This window comes from Danio rerio, chromosome 18 (genome assembly GCF_052040795.2).
Source record: "Danio rerio strain M-AB ecotype USA chromosome 18, GRCz13ab, whole genome shotgun sequence".
Classification (NCBI taxonomy): domain Eukaryota; kingdom Metazoa; phylum Chordata; class Actinopteri; order Cypriniformes; family Danionidae; genus Danio; species Danio rerio.
The window spans coordinates 16,783,456-16,805,146 of NC_141038.1; the positions used below are offsets into that span (position 1 = coordinate 16,783,456).

A 21,691-nucleotide genomic window follows, 5' to 3' on the forward strand; every position below is an offset into this window, starting at 1 on the left:
TAGAGGAGTATCAGCATGAAGTACAATACCACAAATACATTAACTTTATGGTTTTCTGTGGAATTAACAGTATTGAAGTACAGAAATTGACTAAAAATAGATAAAATAACACTGTATAGTGTAGAGTCTTGATTGTATAAATAATTACACACACACACACATATATATATATATATATATATATATATATATATATATATATACACACACACACTACTGATCAAAAGTTTGGGGTGAGTTTTAAAATTTTTTATTTTATTTAATTTAAATAAAATTATTCTGTTCATCAAGGTGGCATTTATTAAATGTTAAAAAAGTTAAATACTTATTCATTAAATATGTATTACTTATTGTATGTAGTTTCAAATAAGATTATTACTCCAGTCATTATTGCTTTTATTACTGTTGCCATTAATAATAATAATATTAATAAAAATAATAACAACAATAAATAATTAATATTGGAGTGATGTCTGAAGGACCATTTGACTTAATTCAGAGATTCTGCAGGATTCACTTAAATTAAATTTAAGTTAAAGTTAAATTTAAATTTAAAGTTAAAAAGCAAGTTAAATTTAAGACTTTAAGACATTTTAAAGACCATCATGAACAAAATGTTAGACTTATAAAGGGCTAAATGCTCAGGATTGTTTCCGAATATGCCAATTAGAAAAGATTTTTTACATAACCCATCAAAAAATGATTAAAATTTAATACATTTAATAATACAATAATAACAATCTTGTTTTTTTTTGTTTTTAAAAAATAATAATTTTTAAATATGTTTTTTTTATTAATTACAAATATATTCATTCACAAACCCTATAATCCTTACCAAGAATAAAATTTAGCTTGTGAGATTTAAGACTTTTTAAGACTTAAGACCCTGCGGATACCCTGAAATTCATTATTAAATAAATGCATTTTTTTATTGAATAATAAACTACTTTTGAACAGTTATTTTATAGTGCAATAACATTTCACAATTTTACTGTTTTTACTGCATTTTTTATTAAATAAATGCAGCTTTGGTGAGCAGGAGAGATTATTTTTTAAACACTTAAAAATCCCACTGACCTCAAACTTTTGACCAGTAGTGTATATATACCTTTGTATACCTTTTTATCTCTTGGTTTAAGTTTGCTTAAATCTTACTCAGTCACAGGCCTGCAAAAAACATCCAAATAAAAATCTTTTCATTCTATTTTAGGGTTAAACCTTGTGACGACTCCACAAATTACATTTTCTGAACAGTGATGCTGACCAACTATTATCCGAACTTGACATTTCATATTCTGCGACGTGACTATTGCAGATCGACACATTGGGATATCGATGCTGTACTGATATATTGTGCAGCCCTAGTGTGCGTAAATCTAAAAATATACATTAAAGTAATACAAATACATACATATACATACTTCAAATGAATTTATTTGATACATTTTTCTGAAGAACTCTAATATCATAAATCAATATTTAGTGTTTAAAACAGTTATGCTAATTATGTAACTACCCTTTCTTTATGTCTGTTGCTGTTTTTGCCCTATTGACTTCTATCATAAAGACATGACACCATGTTGTTATGTATTCTTTATTAAAGGTGGTTTCCCCTGTTGAAAAGAGGTCAAATTACAAACTTTGAAACCGAGCAAAGGGCAAAAACGGCAAAAAGAATTGACCTCTTACCAACATGAAAAAACACCAACAATCAAGAATACATAATAACAGTGTCAAAGCTTGCAATCAGAAAACGCTTTTAAAATGGACGTTAATGGGGCAAAACAGCCACTAACATAATAAAAGGGTAGCAAATTTACCCAATGTATTGTTGATTTTTTTTTACATTTCAAAGCATTTTCACAAAATGTGTCAAAATGTGTCACCAATAATCATTCCATTTGCTGAAACAGAGAAAATTGTGGTCGAATTAAGACTCAAAATCACCTCAGAGTGGATGAAAACATCCCCAAAAGCACACGAGGGTTAATCGATTTAATGAATTCCTTAGTGATTAAAAATGAAACAAAAATGGCTCCACTTCAGCAAACTTTTAAACCTTAAACAACTTACACATTTAAGAGAATAAGACTGGAGTCAAATAACATTTTCTAAACAGCAAATAACTTGACTTGATCTTGACTTAAGAAATATTGGAAGTAAATTACAACAGTCATTAGCAGCAGCTTAAGCAGGTAGAAGCACTTCCTGGTGGAAGAAGATAGAAAGTAATCAAGAGGAGAGGTAAGCAAATGTGGTTCCCATAGCACACATCCTCTGTGTTGTTTGTTTTGTGTGAGAGTGAATGATAAAAGAGGCATGAAATCAGCAAAGAAAAGCAGGACAGCAGTAAGAGTCCATGGCCCTCCATCAGCAGCTATACAGCACCACTGTGGCGGCTCGCACAATGAGCCCTGCCAGGACAGCTGTGTATGTGTGTGTGTGTGTGTGTGTTTGGGTCACTGGTAAATAATTAACCTATCGTTCTCTGCTGACCGGATCTTATGAGGGTGGTAGAGGCTGGTCAAGACGAGGGTGGGGTTTCAAATGAGTAAGACAAAACTCCCGTGAAACTGATTGAGCGCCAATGGCTCCAAACCACGGTGGGACGCTTTTAATGGGCTTTCTGCTTACCCGAAAGGTAGCCAAATCTCCTTCTTTGAAGGGCAGCATTCTATTAAATTAATGTAATATTTATTTATTTATTTATTTATCAACTTTCAGAAAGAGAAAAGTTTCTAGATGTTTTTTAGTTCCTAAAGAACTTTTTAGTGAAAACCATTTTTTAGAGAGTAATATATCTTAAGATCCTTTTTCTCCTTTAAAGAATATTTTGTGGAAGTATTTTGGTAATAAAAATCACCCCAAATGCAATCAAAATGAACTCCTGCTGAATGTTATTGTGTGGTTGGCAGCGCAGTCACGCACCTCTGGAAAACACGGCTCAACTTCTCCAAGTGGGAGCGTTCAATAAAAGCCCACCTCTAAACGCACAAAAGACATTGAAGAGAACGGCACTATCCTTCACAACAACAATTAGCTGCCCTGTGTTATCCCGGTCCACCGACACTTGCCTGCTCCTTTAAATACCAAAAGCTCCTTTAAAAAGAGCAGTAAATAGCATCTCGGGCGGTTTGCGGCTCACCCCTCCCTGACCCTCCTCACTGTCACGTCCCGTGATGAGTGCCAGTGGACGACCTCCGCTAATGAAATGAGTGAATTATGCATGGCGCCAGTTAACGCTGATTAAAACATCATACTGACCAGCTCTCTCAGCGGAGGTGCTCAAAAACAATGGGGGCTGTAAACACTTTCCCAGGACTGTGCTGCTGTAATAAATTTGCATAGTCTGGCATGGGACTAAAAGCTAATTAATTGAAAAACGGGCAGTGGGGGGACAAAAAAAAAAAAGTTGAAGGGGATGGGAGGGCCAGCTGAGACTATATAGCTTGGGCGTCGGAAATAAAACAGGCAACATCTCGTCTCACTTGTTATTGAGATGTGTTCATTGTCTTCGTTTTGGCACAGTGCTGGATTGTGTTTCATCTGCAAGTATCTACCGAAGAAGGCTTTAGTTTTTTGTATGCATGTTAGGATATCCTCAATGTGCACATGCTGTGGATTTCGTCATCAACACAGTGCTGACTTTAGCCTTTACACTTTGTTTATCAACACTGAATCAGGCTGTTATTTCACAATCTAAAAAGAGATGGAAGATGATTAAACTATTAAAGACAAAGCAATAGATGCCCACACTGATGAGTGCATGTGTGAGGGGATTAAAAGTTTCACTCTCTGCTACTTTTATTGAAATATTGTATTTAAGTACATTTATGAAGTACTTTCATTTCGGGAAAACTTTACGTCACTACATTTAAAAAGAAAACATTGCATTTTTTAAAAAGTTGAACTGGTGAAAATGTCACCTGCTTAGGCTTCATTTACACTGCATGGTTTAAGTGACTCAGTTCCGATTTTATTCTCCCATGTGGCAGAGATCGGATATGGCCTATGTACGTGTAAGCAGGAAAAAGTCACATGGATTCCAATTTACTCCAATCAGATTCAGACCTTGTTCATATGTGGAAATTTATCTGATATAAATCGGATCTGTGCCCTCGTGTCTGCAGTGTAAGCAGGTAAATCAGATTTTCACCTGTCAATGAGTCACGCAGCAGTAAAAACCATAGCAAATGACATCAAGTCTGATGCTTTCATTTTAGAACAGACTTCAGCAAAGTCTGTTCCTTAACTGTTCCTGTTACTAAACCTTAAATCTCTAATGAGAGAGAGAGAGAGAGAGAGAGAGAGAGAGAGAGAGAGAGAGAGAGAGAAAGAGAGAGAAAGATCACAACATCCACCCTGTAACCAATATAAACTAATATAAAACTACTGCACGCATCACATGCATAAATCATGCAATGGACATTACATTAAAATGGCTACTGGTTTAAAAAGGTCTAGATTAAAAGAAGATGGCCAACTGAGAACTTTTTTGTTATAACTATAGTAAAACAACTTATCAAAAAGAAAAAAGAAAACAATTCAAACAGAGTAAATACAGGATTAGAGAAAAGGTCACTCTTTTATTATCAGCTGTCAGTCATCATCCGCTCTTTTTTTCCTGGTCATTCACCTTTGTCGTGTGCTGTGTAAATGCAGTCAATTGGATACGAGTCACTTTAAAAATACGATGTAAGCCGGTCATCAAAAGAATCAGATACAGTCACAAAACCAGAATTGACCATCACGATCTGCAGTGTAAATGCAGCCTTTAGAGATGTGATAGCAGAGTCTAATTTGTGAATGAGCTAAATCTTGTTAGTTAAACCAGTTGAATTGGTTCACAAATCATACTGAACAATTAATTAGTGAATGAGACATGCAATCTGCAACTATAAACAAATTCCCAACTCACTGATTTAATTGATTAAAAAAATCATCCTGAAGAGTTAAATACTGAACTGAACAGATTCAACTGCATCTGTTCACTCGCTGATTCAAACGATCTGGACAGAGTGAGTCCACAGTCAACAGATGACTGATTCAAATGATTTAGTTAGAGCAAGTCTCCGTCAAACATTTCAATGAAATTACAAACTGATCAAAAATAAGTAAAAAAACATGAGCCCTCTGTTTGATGGCACCAAACAAGTTAATATTGCAAAATTTTTGGATTTTTTTATTGCAAATGAAAATCAAAGGGCACTTGTGAGGGAATTGAAACATCCACAACTGCATTTTAAATGAGAACGGAGACATTTTTGAAAAACACTAGACCACACACATGTTGAGCATGCTATGAAACAGTATTCTTTAAAATGCTGTGCTCGCTACTGTGTGAATATGTGTAAAGAAAAACAAAATATAGCTTGGACACTAAGCAGAGAAGATGGCAGTTTAAAAGAGGACTGTGTGCTACCTTTCTGTCCATGTCGACTGCTGAACTTGTCTCCGATCTCTGGTCTGCGTGTTTGCCTGAGCAGGATCTTGACTAAGAAGGCGTCCTCTGCATTGGACGAGATCATCACCTTCTCAATGTAGGAGTCTGTTGCTCCTTTGTACCTATAGAACCAACAAAATGGGCATTTGGGTTGCTATTGAATGACAACAACAAACTTGTGTCTGGCTTTTAGAAAATTAAGAACGGTGTCTTACGAGACTGGCACTTCTCTGTATTGTGGCTGGCCTGGCTGGGCACTGCCCTCCAGTGGTGTTTGGGTGACAGTGGGCATGGACTTATTCACCAACACCTGTTTGTTCTCAACCTTCTCACCTACAAGAAGCATAAAACACCTTTCACACACTGCTAGATTAACATTTTAAAGGGATAGTTCACCCAAAAAATGAACTCAAGTGATTCTAGCAGGATTGTTTTTGTTCAGTTGAACACACAACAAGAAATTCTGAAGAATATTAGATAAAAGCAGCCAATGACATCCGTAGTAGGAACAAAAATAATCTGAATGTCAATGGCTGCTTTTTTTTTTTTACAACATTCTTCAATATATTCTCTATTGTGTTCAAGAAGAAAGAAGCTCCAACAGGTTTGAAACAAGTGAAGGATGAGAAAATTATGACAGAACTTTCATTTTTAGGTGAACTATCCATTTTTAGACGCATCACAATTGTAGATGTCTACCAGGTGAGCAGATGCCATCAGCGTCCAGGATGCTGTGTCTCCAAATGGGCTTGCGCGTTTCTGCGTCCAGCATTGGACCCATCACCTTGTCAAAAGTCTGATTTGTGTACCTCCTCAAGGTGCACTTAGCGTTTTTATACACCAAACATCTACCAAAGCCTAACACAAGAAAGAAAAAATCAGAATACAACAGTAATATACTTAAAAATCTAACATGGTTAATGTCTCAATAACTGTAAAAAAAGTTAAAATATTCTCTCCTGCATGCTAATAACACTTCTAAGTGTGTTTAAATATAAGAGAGGTTTGTTTTTTGCCAATGTGGTCATAATTAAGAGTTCAGCTCTAACCTCTGTCCAGAGAAGCTTTATTGAGCACCAGGGCATCTTCTATATCATAGCCGCTGTAGCTCATCACAGCCACTGTGGCATTCTGGCCGGCGGGTAGCTTCTCAAAATCTATCAGCTCGATGGTCTTGGTCTTCACCATGGGCCTCTGTGGGTATGCCAGCAGGTACATCAGGGTGTCTATACGATTCCTCTGATTATAGCCAATAGTACCTGATCAGAAACAGCGATGACATAATGAGGCGTCACTAAAAAAGGACCACGCAAAAAGTAAAAGGAAAAGTGCAATATTAATGTATTCATAAATATGTATAATTACATTTAACATATTTAATAATAATAATAATATTTCATTTAATGACATTATTATTTACTTCAGGCATTTTGCCAATTTTGCTCTAAAATCCTTTATAAATATTGGTTCAGTCAGTGGTGTGATTCTGAGGTTGACCTTTGGTCATATAACGTAAGATAAGGCAGTGTTTGTGAAATTAGTTTAGAGACTATTTAATTTGGTGTCACAAATAGCACAAAAAAGGAGAAAATTCCCAAGTAACATACATTTTAATAAATTACAAAACACTTGAAAAATAGGAAAAGCTAACTTAAAAGGATAGCAATGACAAAAACAAATGTTAACATCTAGAAGTTAAATGTAAATTATTACCAGAAAATCCATTACATTGCTTCCAATTAACTAATTCAGTAGATCAAATCAATCTAAATTCAATCATTTCACAGACTGCCTGAGGGCTGTTGTAGTAAAGGCCTGTGTCGACAGTGTTAAAATCTATGAGATGGATGTTTAGCATGGAGAAGATGGAGGGGTGTGGGGGGGGTTTATACTATAATAGCCGACGTCCCTTGAGGCCTTGACATTTGTCAGATGCTATTACTCTACAATCAGGCTACAAGCACACAGTGTGTTATAATAGGGACGGGGCCACACAACTGGATTTGCACATGTATGGGGCTGTCCGTCCAGAAAAAAAGAAGACAAGGCCGAGGATATTGGGCCAAATATAGTCGCAGTCTCAGTGGTTTTTGTAAAGGGGGTGGTGGACAGGAGAGGTTTAAGTAGTTTTGGTAACCAGGGCAGCAAAGTGTGTGTGTGTATGTGTGTGTGAGTTTTCGTTCGCTCTTGCACAGCTGAGCACACACTAACCCTGAGCTCAGGACACAATGAATGGCTAATGACACTCAGAGACACTGGCAGGGAAAGGCCTTCTTCCACACACACACACACACACACACACTCACAAAAGTGGGACTACGCAAGCAGGCAATGTTTGATGTCCACATGCAGAATGTGGTTTTGTGAAAAGCGAGTGAATAGAAGTGTGTGTGTTTGTAAGTGCGACTGCTCCTCCAGGATGTTTGTGGTCTTACCCATGGCCTGCTTGCCCATGGCACACTGGTAGGTGTTTCTGGGGGACTGGTTGTGATGAGGGTAAGGGATCAGACCAGCGCAGACACCTAGTAGAGTAAAGGGTTCGATCTCCAAATGAGTCGTATCTCTGATTGAGAAAAACATGAGGGTGGTCATATTAGTGTGGTCATCAACTAAAACTTTAAGAAGAGATTTTAGGTAAATAGAAAGAATTTTACGTGCAGGTAAAATGTCCATTCTAATGGTTTAAATAACTTTCGTGAAAATGTGGGTAATAAACTATTGATTGGGAAACAGTGTAGGATAATACATTTCACGCTTCCACAAACGCTAATCACCCGTTTATTCACTTCAAACCTATTCAAAGGGCATATTTAACCACATGTATACAACATTCTTATTTTAAGTTTAGTGAACCAGAATCTATAAAACCCTATTGACAAATAATGTGAGAATGTCCGGAGGAGCAGAAACTTTAGGATCCCGTGCTGGACATTTTATTTAAAGCTACAAAAATAAGTTTCCTGTATTGTTATTGCTGAATGATAACTCTCAATTTCCCTTAAACGCAAAGGATCGTAAATTTTGGTTAGCTGCTTCAACTGCTACAAGAAAATGTTGGTACAGAGGTGGAAATCCCCTCATGATCTCTCTGTTAAGCACTCGTTGTATTCACTACTGGAAATACTGTACCTAGAACTGCCATCAGCATAGATCATCCATGCTAAACTGGACATTTTGAGGGTGTGGAAAATTTATATATGTGACAAATCTTACACTGTAGTGTCTGGATGGTTTAATGACTAATGGTAAAAGGCACAAAAATGTACTTACATATTTAGATATTCCTATGCTTGCAAAAACAGCTATTAGCAATGAGAGGAAACATAAGAGACAACAGAGGCGCCTTCAACAGAGTTCAAAGATGACAAGGACAACATACTAAAGTGGGTCAGCTTTCTGCTGACAATAAAGGAAGAAATGGTCCAGATGACACGTCTAACCAACTATCACAACCAAAAGCCTGGAGGCGTTATTTTCAGAGGAAAATATTCTTTGCCAGCTAAGAGCTATGGCCTTAGAGGACAAGACCCCTGGAAGACTGCACAAATGCTGATGTAATGGTAGAAACGCTTTGCTATTTATTTACTCAGAACAAAAAGGGATTTCTTCACTGTATTAATATTTGAGATAAACTAGAGTACATTGAAACATTGACAGCTTGAAACATTAAAGGCACACCTGTATTAAAAGGTTTGAATACTGTATAAAAGACTGGAATAGACAGACCAGCAGCGTGCTTAAACAGACTTTCTATACTGTAAGTCTTAAGCCCTTTGATCTCAACAGAGAATAAAGAAAAGGATTTTGTTTTGTTCTTGTAATTTTTTTATTCTTCTTTTTTACAGGATTTAATTAATAAAAGTGTTTTTTTATTGATTTTCTTCCTGAGGTGGACATTGGCTTCATTTGCAGAACCCATCAAGAAACGAAGGTCCTAAACAAAACTATAGCAAAGAAAAATTGTAAAGAGAGGATCCTGGTTTGTTTATTTAATTAAGGGTATCAAATGAATGTATCCAGCAAACACTCAAACCTCATCTGATATTATAAAAGTCAAAATTAATGTAATTTATTCACTAGCATTGGTCTATAGTTTTCCTGTGATTCCAGATGTGCATAAAATGGGGTGTGGAGAGTGAGGATATATAAGGGGTGATAGTTGTTGAAAGTACTTTTCTATCCGATTGTAAAAAAAATAAAATAATAATTATTCATTCTGGAAATAAAATCTGAATCATCAAACATAAGTGTGAGTAATCACTCATTGAAGCATCATTCATTAAAACAGTTACAGTAACAATATTTTATATGAAATGACAATGCAACAACTTGTGCATATTATTAAGTATATAGTATTAAACGGTACATAGCATTCGTCTTTATTTTGGACCGTATGGATGTAGTTTCTGAAAAATTTCATGTAAAGATGATGTAAGATCACAAAATGTTAAGCCAATAATTTTATGTTATGGTTTTAACATTTTATACCATGTTCTGACTATAATGTACATTTAAATTAAACCCTAAAAACTAAAGCTCTAATAGCGAATTTAAGTTTCACACGGTACAAACTTGATACTTAATTCAATGATCAATTTAATTTAACAGTGAAATGTTTAATTTTTAGTATGTTTTCAAATTTAATTTTAACAAGATAATGGAAAATGTCTAAACAGAAAAATCTGGGAATGCATATTAAAACAAACAAAAAAGACAAAATCTAAATAAATTTTAAAAGTCTATACACACATCTTTACAGATACAAATGTAGCACATATATTAATGATTTCCCACAGATTAATTCTAATTAATTCACAATTAAGAAGGGCAGACGGTTGCTGAATAACTACAGATAGATTTTAGCTGCTGTCTGGGCATTAAACACCTCCCTTTCGTCATGTTCAAGATTTTTTTTTCCTGTGTCATTTTATTTTATTACACATAACCTAATTTGTAAACTAATTAGTTTTTCTTTTTTTGAATATATGGATTTCTTTGCTTGTTACCAACATCAACAATTCAAGTTAACAGCACCTTTAGAAATAAGTTTTCTGAGAAAAATTGTAATGTTCAATACTTTTTTGCCGCACTATTTTAAAAGACTACAACCAGATCTCTAATTTATTAATATCAAATGTAAGTAAAAGGTTCACCACCACATTAAATTTCAGAGAAAAGATCATTGTTTTATCAAAAAATGTAACTCTAAAATGAAGTAATTTTAAATATTCAAGTATTGCTTCATAAACATGGTTATTTTAAGTCAAACTCAAGCATCTTTCACAAACCTTGTTCAAATAATCTCTAAATACAGCTAAAGTCAGAATTATTAGCCTGCCTTTGAATTGTTTTTTCTTGTTTAAATATTTCCCAAATTATGTTTAACACAGCAAGGCATTTTTCACAGTATGTCTGATAATATTTTTTCTTCTGCAGAAAGTCTTATTTGTTTTATTTTGGCAACAATAAAATCAGTTTTTAATTTTAACACCATTTTAATGACTAAATTATTAGCCTCTTTAAGCTATATTTCTTTGATAGTCTACAGAACAAACCGTCGTTATACAATAACTTGCCTAATTAGCCTAACCTGCCAAGTTAACCTAGTAAAAGATCTAGTAGAAAAAAATCTCTCCAATAAACAAAAATTCTGGAAAAAAAATAAACAGGGGGGCTAATAATTCTGACTTAAACTGTATGTTTTGTTGCAGAGTCATTCAGAAATGTTTTTGTGTGTGGTTTCAGTGTTTTAACAATTGTTGGACCTGAAAGTTGTAGTAGCCTACAAAGTACTCACTTGCTGATCATGTGCTCATATAAAGCAATGTTGCAGTCGTTCTCCTCGTTTACATCCAGATACTCCACCAGACTCTCATGCAGGAAATCTTCAAACGTTCTAAAAGGCAAAATGGGTGGTTAAAAACACAATGAAAAGTCACGCATAAAACAACAACAACAAAATCTGCATACTGGAGTCTCCATTCAAATGTAACTCTCAAATATTGATCAGCTTCAAACGCACCTGTAGCCTTGAGACAATTCCTCAATGTGTTTGTTCTTCACAGCGGGTTTCCCATTTTTCACAATGATGTAGGGTCTGGTAGGAGCACACAAAATACCATACAAATGTCTCTGTGCAATATATGGCAGTGGTATTCAGTTTATATTACAATTTGATAAAAAGAAATACGAAACCTGCACAAGCGGCCCCCATCAGAAGAAATATACACACATCGGTCAGTCAGGTTGGTTGAGATAGACACAAACTCATTTATAAAACCAGCTCTTCTCATTAGTCTGAAGGTGTAGACTAACTTTTGATGGTCTCTGATCACTCCAAGAATATTACCTAGAAAAAGACACATCACAAAATATAAAAGTAAAATATGCTGGAGATCCAAATTTTAGAATGATTAATATAATAATATATATTTTTAAACATGTTTTTGAAAGAAGTCTCTTGTGCTCACCAAAGCTAGATTTATTTGCTCAATTACAGCAAAAGCAAATAATAACACAATTCATGCATTAATCATTTTCCACACACACACACACACACACACACACACACACACACACACACACACACACACACACACACACACACACACACACACACACACACACACACACACACACACACACACACACACACACACACACACACACACACACACACACACACACACACACACACACACACACACACACACACACACACACACACACACACACACACACACACACACACACACACACACACACACACACACACACAATGACCAACTTCACCTAGTTCACATATAACGCATGTCTTTGGACTGTGGGGGAAACTGGAGCACCTAGAGGAAACCCAAGAACATGGGGAGAACATAGAAACTCCACACAAAAATACCCAGCCGGGACTCGAACTAGTGATTTTTTTTGCTGTGAGGTGACAGTGCTAACCACTGAGCCACTGTGTATAATACAACATATAATTACAATTTAAAATGACAGCTTTTTTAATCCTGTAAAAAGGTTAACTAACCATTATTAGTTTAGTCTTTAATAATCACACAATCCTTCATCTAATCAATCTAATATGCTGATTTGTGCAGTTCCCCCCACTAAACAATGAATAATCGTTGTTGCCATCAGTTATTTAAATCAGTTACCACATTTATATACAAACAGATATGAATAATACATACATTTACATACAAAAATCACTATATTAACTGAATGATGTTATGATCATGCTGGTCATCATGCCCTGAACGCCAATAATCCGATTTTAATACGATTAACACAATACTCTGATAAAGTGTCTACAATGTAAACAGCGATTTTTGATTACCTTAATCCGACTAAAGTCATAATTGAACTAAACAGAGATTGAATAAAAACATGTAGAGTATGCCAATTTTATTACATTACATTACATTTAAACACCTTAATACACAGGTGTCAAACTCCGTTCCAAAAGGGCCGCAGCTCTGCACAGTTTAGTTCCAACCCTAATTAAACACACCCGATCAAACTAATTGGGTCCTTCAGGCTAGTTTGAAACCTACAGGTAAGTGTGTTGGAGCAGGGTTGGAACTAAACTGTGCAGGGGTTCGGCCCTCCAGGGATTGAGTTTGACACCCCTGCCTTAATACAACAATTACCATCGTGTAGGATTTTCGCCGCATTTTGTGACAGGATAGTCTATACACACACGACTATTTGACACTATTCTCGGCACCTACCACGTCAAAGAAGGATCACATACACCAGCATCACGAAATGCAGAGGTTTTTTTTCCCTATATGGCGTACGTTATCAAATTCCATTAAAGCAACACTCTTCTAGCAGTTAATACTCGCATCCAATATCTCGTTTGTCATGGGGGGCATGCATGAAATGTTCCTGAATGAAAGTGAAAGTGCCAAACTGCAGTTCAAGTCAACAAATTAAAAATGAAACACCTGAAATTACTTGAAACTCTAGAGGAAATGTGGATAGCGTGGTGACAGAATGATGTAATCAAAGTATGTGTTAAAAGCGACTCATGTAAACACCTTAATCATATTATTATCTTATTCAGATTAAGGCAAATAATTCGATTACTGATGTCCGTGTAAAGTAGTCTTTGTGTTTCATGGCTATCAGAAATAAAGGCTATTTTGAAGCTTTGTTAAATACACAAAGTAAACAAAAGAAAACAAACTGAACCACAAACTAATTAAGACTTACATGTGTTAACGTGTGACAGCAGTATTAATGCACATTAAAAGCAGTATTCATGCACTTGAAAAGCTTTGGTTTGTTTGAGCCATATGAGAAGCCCACTATGGTGCCATCCAGATGCATGCACAGCCTCAATGCTGCGCGAGTCACTTTGTGGCCAAGAATGTTTGTGGATTAATTTAGGAGGGATTGTGTTTATTTACGCATTGACACCTGCTGTGTTTGCTAATTAATTAGCCGCAGTGGTGGCCTGTGTAATTTGTAACTTATCAGTGCGGCGAAAAACATATACATGAATTAATTAGTGGGGGGAGTTTTTTCTCTGACATGACATTAAAAGCTAATCAATGGCACACCCTTTTGTTGTTGTGGAATGGCAGAAGTTAATTTGAATATTATTCAAATGGCCGCAGCCTGTCTGCGTGTTTGAGAAATAAAAGAACTGGCTGCTTCACTATTGTTGTGTCTGTACGAGCAGATACCATTGAGGAAGACCAGGAAGACGGTGGGGTAGGACAGCTCTTCTCCACACAGCAGATTCACATCCTCCACTCCCAGGTTGAAGGCCAGCTTGATGATGGGACCGTCCTCCATGTCGGTGGTGATGTGGGTCATCAGAGCCAGATTCTTCACCAGTCCACAAGCCTAGACAACAATCATACAGCCATGAGAGCCTGTGCAAATGACCATCTGTTTTAGTGGTTAGTCAATATGGGATAATCAGTGACAACTGCCGCTCTTAAATGTGTCATATTTTACATTGAAACAGGAAGAGAGGACGAGAAATATTTGACAAAGTTCTTCCTTTTTTGTAAAGAGCCAGGCTCAGGTTAATTATTACATTTTGTTTTTTGCAATTGAAGCCTTAAAGTGAAAAAGGTTGAGCATAGAATTAAAGTCAATAAATAAACAAAAGCACTTCCTTTGTGTAGAAATTAGCAGTGAATACATTTTTGACTATTTGTTTTCTATTTGTTTTACATGTGGAAATAAAAAATGTTATGAGTGCATGCTGTAGTTGCGGTGCTGCCTTTATATAGCTGCATACCCCTCACCAACCTTGCTGTGGACCCTAATTGCACACAAATGTAACTACTTGTTATAAGAGGAAGAACTGTGATTGGCTGGCTTGGTATAGCTGTGATAAGTATTGAGCATTGGAGCAGAGCAAGGTTTAACAATTTCAAGTCCTGTGGCTAATTTTGTTTTGTGATTATTTTCCTGCCTCTTTATTCATAGAATAAATACAACTACTAGGGCTGCACGATATTGGAAAAATAAAACTGCATTATTTTTTTATTCTGTGATAAAGATGCAATATAAACATAATAATAATACAACTTCACTTAGATGGGTTGAATAACTATTTGAAAAAAAATATCATTTTAGATTGATTGGGATGATTCTGTAGGGGAGTGCATAAAATATAATAAACCATCTACAAGCATAGATCAACTCAATAAAGAAAAATATACAAAAAAGTGTTTTATTGAACTGTATTCAGGTATACAGTAATTGAATAATCAAATGTAAAAAATAATACTGCATAGTCTTCTTTTTATAAACAATTCAATAAAATTAATCATTGTTAATTTGTTAAAGTTACAAACGGTACACACAGTCACAGGCCTCAAAAACACTTTTGAATTAATGAATTGTAATCCACATTGAACATTGCATATACTCGCGATGTGACTATTGTGTATGATCACGTTGCGATATTGATGCTAAAACGATATTGTGCAGCCCTAACTAATAGTATTCCATTCATTTATTTTTTCACTTTTTGTTTTCGCCTTTAATGGACAGGACAGTGGAGAGTATAGTCAGGAAAAGAGAAGGAAAAGATCAGCAAGGAACATTGAGCTGGGAATCGAACTCGGGTCGCCGTGAGTACCACAGTGCCGACGCACTTAACCACTAGACCAGAGATGCCCAAAGTAGGGCCCGTTGGCCAAAGTTGGCCTATTGTGACATTTGATTTGGCCTATCATCCCATCCAAGATGAGTGTGAGAATGATGGAGAGGTTTGGGGCAAATGACTTTAAAAGAGACTGTCATTTATAATTAGACATAATTTTTTTTTTTTTTTTTTTTTTTGCGGAGCTACAAAAAAAAGCAAACTGAAATCAAATATTTCAATAAAATGTTGTAAATAAATCAGATTTTTAAAAATGTACAGAAAATAATGTCACTCGACAGATGCAGAAGACATCGGTGAGCAAATCAAGGCAAAAACTAATGTAACTCCATTCTGTTATAAATGAGATTGTGGAAATTACCATGGCAACTATATTTATCTTCGGCACCTCTAGCCTTAACCAAGTTTGGTTTTTGGCCATTCATAAGAAAAAGAAAAAGTTTGGGCACTCTTGCACTAGATTATTGACGCTGACTATTTTTAAGCATTTTTGGCATAAACTCCAAACAGTTTCTGTAACTGCTTGGTGTACAAGCCCCAAAAGATGATGTTGTTTTCTAATACTAACCTCTCCTTCAGGTGTGTCTGAAGGGCACAGCATACCCCACTGGGAGGGCTGGAGGGAGCGTGGACCGCTGACCTTTCTGGTTTTCTCAAACTGAGAGGAGATCCTGGTCATCATGCCCAGGGCTGAGATGAAGGAGAGGCGGGACAGCACCTGCGTCACACCCTGCCGGTCCATCTTAAACCTCTTCAGAGACCAGTTCCCCTGTAGGACACATTATGTATTTAATTACACATAAAAATTATATTTCTGATACTTGTTAATTGGTTTTCATTGTTGTTTTTTTCACTTAATCTTTATTTCATTCACTAACCTCGGTGTGCTTCATGTTGTTAATGAACACATTTATTTCCTTTAGGTTTTTTACACAGAACATATTTCCTGACAGCAGTATTTTATTTGTATATTTATATTTTAGTGGACTACAATTTGTATTTGATCTAGTCGAAAAAAAAAATCTCTATCGTAATGAAAACTGTAAGCATGTTAAAAACTGTAGAACTTGATAAATTGCCTACACTACCAGCAAAATGTTGGCATGTGCGACTGAATCTGCTTTTTATGATCTTATTTATTTATTTATTTAAATTACTTGCTTAAATGTTTTCAATTAATAAATAAATACAAGTTGAATGTTTCTCAAATGAATTTTAATTCTGCCTACATATTTTTTATGTCAAGGCACTGGATTAAAAAGCAAAACAAACATGAAAACCCTACCAATACAGTTAAACATCATCCAAATGGACACTTCTTGATGAGTGCTTTGCTGTGCATTAGTAAAGGACTGTCTGGACTCACAGTAGAGATAGCGTTAACCATCCCGTTAGTGATCTGGTCCTGCCTCATGTGTTTCACCACATCAAACTGAGCTGCCCTCTGCTTGGGGATGATCTGGTCAGCAATCTTCTTCAGCTCCGAGTTAAACTTCTTGAAAAGATCCTCAAACAGCAGTGACAGGAGCTTAAGAAAACAAAGACAAAGCATTACAACATGTTCCTGTACATTAGCATCATCACTGAAACGCAACACTACATCCCATTCATAATCCATTAAACAACAGCCTTTGAAATGATCCCATCAATGCACAAATAAAAAAACTGACGACTTCATCTCGAGCTTGTTTTTATTAACTTAATCAGTCTCCCTCTCTTTCTCTTCTTATCCCAGATTTAATAAACAGGTGTTTCTGTGCTCTGATAAATTAGACCCGGCCTCTCAATCTCAGATTTTCTTCAATAGAAGCCCCTCCCCCTCCCTTTCCACATTTGCATATGCGTAAATAAACATCCCCACCGTAAATTAATAAAGAAATTAAGCTTCCGCAGCCCAGCCAGGCCAATTAGTTGAATGTCAGGGAATCATAAATGAGGAGAAAAGAGATTGGAGGTGTAGAATGTGCACGCAAAGCCTCGCTGAAAGAGCTCCTGTCACTCACTAATACTCTGAATCATTCGCAAAACTAACGTAAGCAAGCATAAACACCCCACCTCGGCGATGGTGGGGGGAAATTAAAGGACTTAAGACAGCGGTAATTACATTATCACAGTCGGGCTGGTGGATTAGCTCAATCGCACCAGTCAAGGCGGCTATTCTTTTGTCATAGCCGGGCTAAATCATAATAAAGAGGAGAAATCCCTGAGTTTGGCTGGGCTGCAGTAGGGCGTTGCTACCACATATCTTGCCAGCAACAAAAGCAGGGCCGGCTGGGAATGAAGGAGAAAAGCAGAAGCACGGGGGCACTGATGAAACAAAGCATTGAGAAAATAATGACGGTATTATAATGACTAGTGGAGGCGAAACAAAAGGGAAGGTGAGGGATTGGGCTCCAGCCAAGCCTGTATCTGCCGGTTTTGGCTTCTGATCAGTTTCATAAGAGGCCAACAGTGTGCCTAATGAGAGCGGAGACAGAGAAAAAGAGATCAGCTGTGTTAGACAAGAGCCTGGAACGAGAAGAGAATGTTTACGCTCGTATGCGGGATGTACTGTGTAATCTGTCGTACAGGAGTGACAATCTCTGAAGAGATACTGAGCAAACATTGCGCGCTCTAATCTGCATTTCAGCTTGGAGAAATAGTGGCTGTGGCACGGAGGATAAAAACAGATAAATAAACACTAGCATTATCATAATTAACGGCCTGAGCCGGGATGGGCTGTCAGTCATTCTTAATAGAATTAGAGGCGCTGTGAATGGAAAAGGCAGACAGAGATGGATGAAGGAGGGCGATGGATAAAGAGCGGAGTTGTGTATCGTACTTTCTTCTGAAGTGAATAGTCAAAGTGTATGTAGAAACTAAATGGAGATCTCACTTTTTAAAACTGAACAGACTGCAGTGTCACGTGATCTTTTAGGAATAATTCAGAACTCAAGAAAACGTTCTTGTTATAATGAAGTCTATGAACTGGGATCTTTTTTTTCAGCATTGATTCAGCTATGATGAATAAAAATGGAAAAAAAAACAACAACTTTAAAGCACTTTGAATAGACATTGTACAACATCAAAGAAACAAAGTATTTAGTGTAATTTTAAACATTTTTGGAGTTAACATCATATTCAAGGACTTTTTAAAACACCATTAATTTTAAATCAAGCACATTTGTAATTCAAACCCCAGCATATGTAGCGACACTAAAGTCCTAACTGTACTTAAAGGTGGAAAATGTACGTTTAACACCCAGTGGTTGAATTAGATATTGCACTACTAAATCGAAACACATTTTCACTTGGCTCCTCCTCTGACGACTCCAGGCAATTGCAGGTTGCCAGATTGATGCGAATATGTCTGAGTATCGAACCTAAAGGCTGATTTAAAATGCTTTCTAACTAAAAGTAACAGGACGTGATTTATTATTTATTACGTGAATTATTTTCCATACTAAAAGAAGTTTTTGTCCTAACCAGGCAATAAAATTCCTATTTAAGAAACGGCTTCTATTTCTCACATGTGAACAGCAGGATAAATGACAATGAGCACCTCAGGTACACCTCAGTGTTTAATACTAACAACATGAGTTTAAATGCCATTTTACATGGCATTTATTGAATTATACTGAAAGCAGCCACCGATAGTTCACCTCAGATCTTAAAAAAATAAAATAAACCGTTTGAAATTGAACTTTAGAACTGAGACACATATCAGTAATTCAGCATGTACATTAATTAATGTTAAAGTTTAAGGTTTAATATGTATAATTTAGATTGTAAACCATACCATTTTGCAGCAATGCAGTGCAGTAATGTTATTTTGTGCTTCTGAATGGCTGTATTTAAATTTCTGTCGTGTTTCGTCTGTTGCAAACAGCAAAATTGCTTATCGCTGCATTTCTCCTCACGTGGCATGCTGTTAGGACACAGGGTTACAATGTAACCTGCTCACCTAATGTTTACAATCATATTTATATTATTTACTAATTAAAAACCACCTTATGTGGAACTCTGAATCTGCGCCTCATTTTGGAGGCTGTTACTGTCCTCCGGAGGTCGCATTTTTAGTCACAGACATGTACTTTGAGAGCCTTCCTGACTAAAGGAATGAAATATGTGGTTTTCCACCCAGGCAACCCGGGGTGCTGAAATATAATTGACAAAAGTGGCAGTGGGCAGGTTAAAAAAAAACAAAACAAAGACAGCCAGTCCAGCACGCAACACACATTTTCAAAGCAGAATATCTGACTTCAGAATTGTTCATCAAATAAACAAGAATGTTCACTTTGCATGTTTCTTAAATATCTGCAAACATATTATTATGAATCAAAAACTTACATACAGCACCTTTAACTTTTCACTTACTACACTTACTATTCACAATAAAAATGTCAGTGTCATTTTCCAAAATTCAACACGGATAATATTCAATGTGGTTTCTGAAATATTAATAAAATGTGTATTACTTGTCATTGGTTTTGTATAAGATTTATTTAAATGTATTTTTTAATGAAGAATGCGTTTTGTTTTTTCTGTTCTGTTTTTGACAAGTGAGTACAATTATTGGAAAAAAAACTAATTTTATTTCAAATCTAATTCAAGCACTTTTAAGCACCTATGTTTGTTTTTAAGTACTTTCCATGCCTTAAATTCATGTCTTAAATGTATTAAAGTATTTTCAAGAAGCGTGGGAACCCTGTGAAGACTTTATGGATGAGTCAATACAGTTGTACTTAGCACACATAAGAGTTATATTATAGAAAACATGTTAATAAAGAAGCAGACACCTGGCCAGCCAACTCCAGACGCTTATTTCCATAGTAATCTCGATCGTCCACTTTGTTATCTCCTTGAGCCAGAATCACTCTGCGAACCATTACAGCGAGGTAGATACACTTAGCTCGAAAATTAAACTCCTTTACCTGAGAAACAAAAACAAACACAGTTAATTATACACAACTGCAACAGCAAAAAGGCAAAAGCTGGATATGGACAAATGGGAAACTTTATTACGTACTGGTACATGGGTGAGAATGGTAGAAGCTAACAGCTCTCTGGCTTCCTCCATCTTGGTTTTCTTTGGGCCGCCCCACATGCGCTGACGCCTCACTTTATTGCCGATGTATCGAAGTGCCTGAAATTAATAAAAAATGTATATGTAGATCAGTAATTAAGATTATTAAAAATATTTTTAGTAGAGTTGCCCATCTCTTATAGACTTGATAACTGTTTTGCATTTCAAAGTATGTCTTGGAGAATAACATATAAGTTTAATGTTCAGAGCCTCAATTAATAAGATTAAACGCATCGGATCTGACTGTTTAATCAGGAGTGACTGAGCTCATGCAGGGTTCACTGGCTCTCTAAAGGGGTATCAGAGAACAAGACCCTTTCATTCTCCACACACACACACACAAACACACACACCTGAGCCAGCAACTTGTTGTACTCCAGAGGTCAAAGGTCACAGAGAGAAGGCCTTAGACCACCCAGAAGGAGCATTGGATTGATGTGCAATTTGACAAGAACTGCTTCTCAAAGTTATGCTGAAACTACTTCAGTTATCTTGATAGCAATTCAATAGTTGCAATGATATAATTTTACAGACAGACAGAGAGACAGACAGAAGTGATTCTCTGGCTCTGTCATGGAAAAAAAAGGCTGATCAATTTTATAAAAATATTTAACTATAAAGTCATCAAAGACAATGAATAATACATAAGATCAAATACATAGATAATAATATATAAGATAAAAAAGTAAAACAGTATTTCAAGGTTTCTTCAGACAAAAAATATGCACAATTCTGGAAGGGTTCACGTTAAAAAAATTATTTTAAAGTTTCTCTAGATAGAAATCATGGTCTGATATTATTAAAAATAGGTCACTTCACAAGTATATGTTCAAAAGTTAGGTTTTTGGTGCAATGTTGTAATTTTGGGGGTTCTTCTTCTTTGAGTAAATGTTCATGTGTGAGTCTTGTGTGTCCAATACGACATCTTCAGTGAACAATCTCTTCATGTCTTGAGTTTTAAAAAAATGTTTGATTTTCTTCCTCCTAGGTGGATTTTAAAAAGTTTATTTTCTTAACACTGAGCCCATTCTGCCTGCCATTTGTTTAG

General features: G+C 36.0%; 1 protein-coding gene across 2 annotated transcripts in view; it reads right to left on the reverse strand.

Annotated features, from left to right (window-relative positions):
* polr3b (polymerase (RNA) III (DNA directed) polypeptide B) overlaps positions 1-21,691 on the reverse strand; it is a 38,418-nt gene that overhangs the window by 5,912 nt on the left and 10,815 nt on the right. The window contains exons 11-23 of one of the 2 annotated variants that reach the window (XM_087293041.1): positions 20,587-20,703; positions 20,357-20,491; positions 16,945-17,106; positions 16,147-16,347; positions 14,140-14,302; positions 11,639-11,792; positions 11,466-11,540; positions 11,241-11,339; positions 7,879-8,006; positions 6,493-6,702; positions 6,143-6,301; positions 5,659-5,776; positions 5,423-5,565 (exon numbers count right to left, since the gene is read on the reverse strand). In XM_087293041.1, coding sequence (XP_087149167.1) covers positions 5,423-5,565; positions 5,659-5,776; positions 6,143-6,301; positions 6,493-6,702; positions 7,879-8,006; positions 11,241-11,339; positions 11,466-11,540; positions 11,639-11,792; positions 14,140-14,302; positions 16,147-16,347; positions 16,945-17,106; positions 20,357-20,491; positions 20,587-20,703 — 1,864 coding nt within the window. Of the gene's footprint in view, positions 1-5,422; positions 5,566-5,658; positions 5,777-6,142; positions 6,302-6,492; positions 6,703-7,878; positions 8,007-11,240; positions 11,340-11,465; positions 11,541-11,638; positions 11,793-12,369; positions 12,878-13,078; positions 14,303-16,146; positions 16,348-16,944; positions 17,107-20,356; positions 20,492-20,586; positions 20,704-21,691 lie in introns of those variants that run through there. The other variant, XR_015514817.1, reaches the window with a different exon arrangement.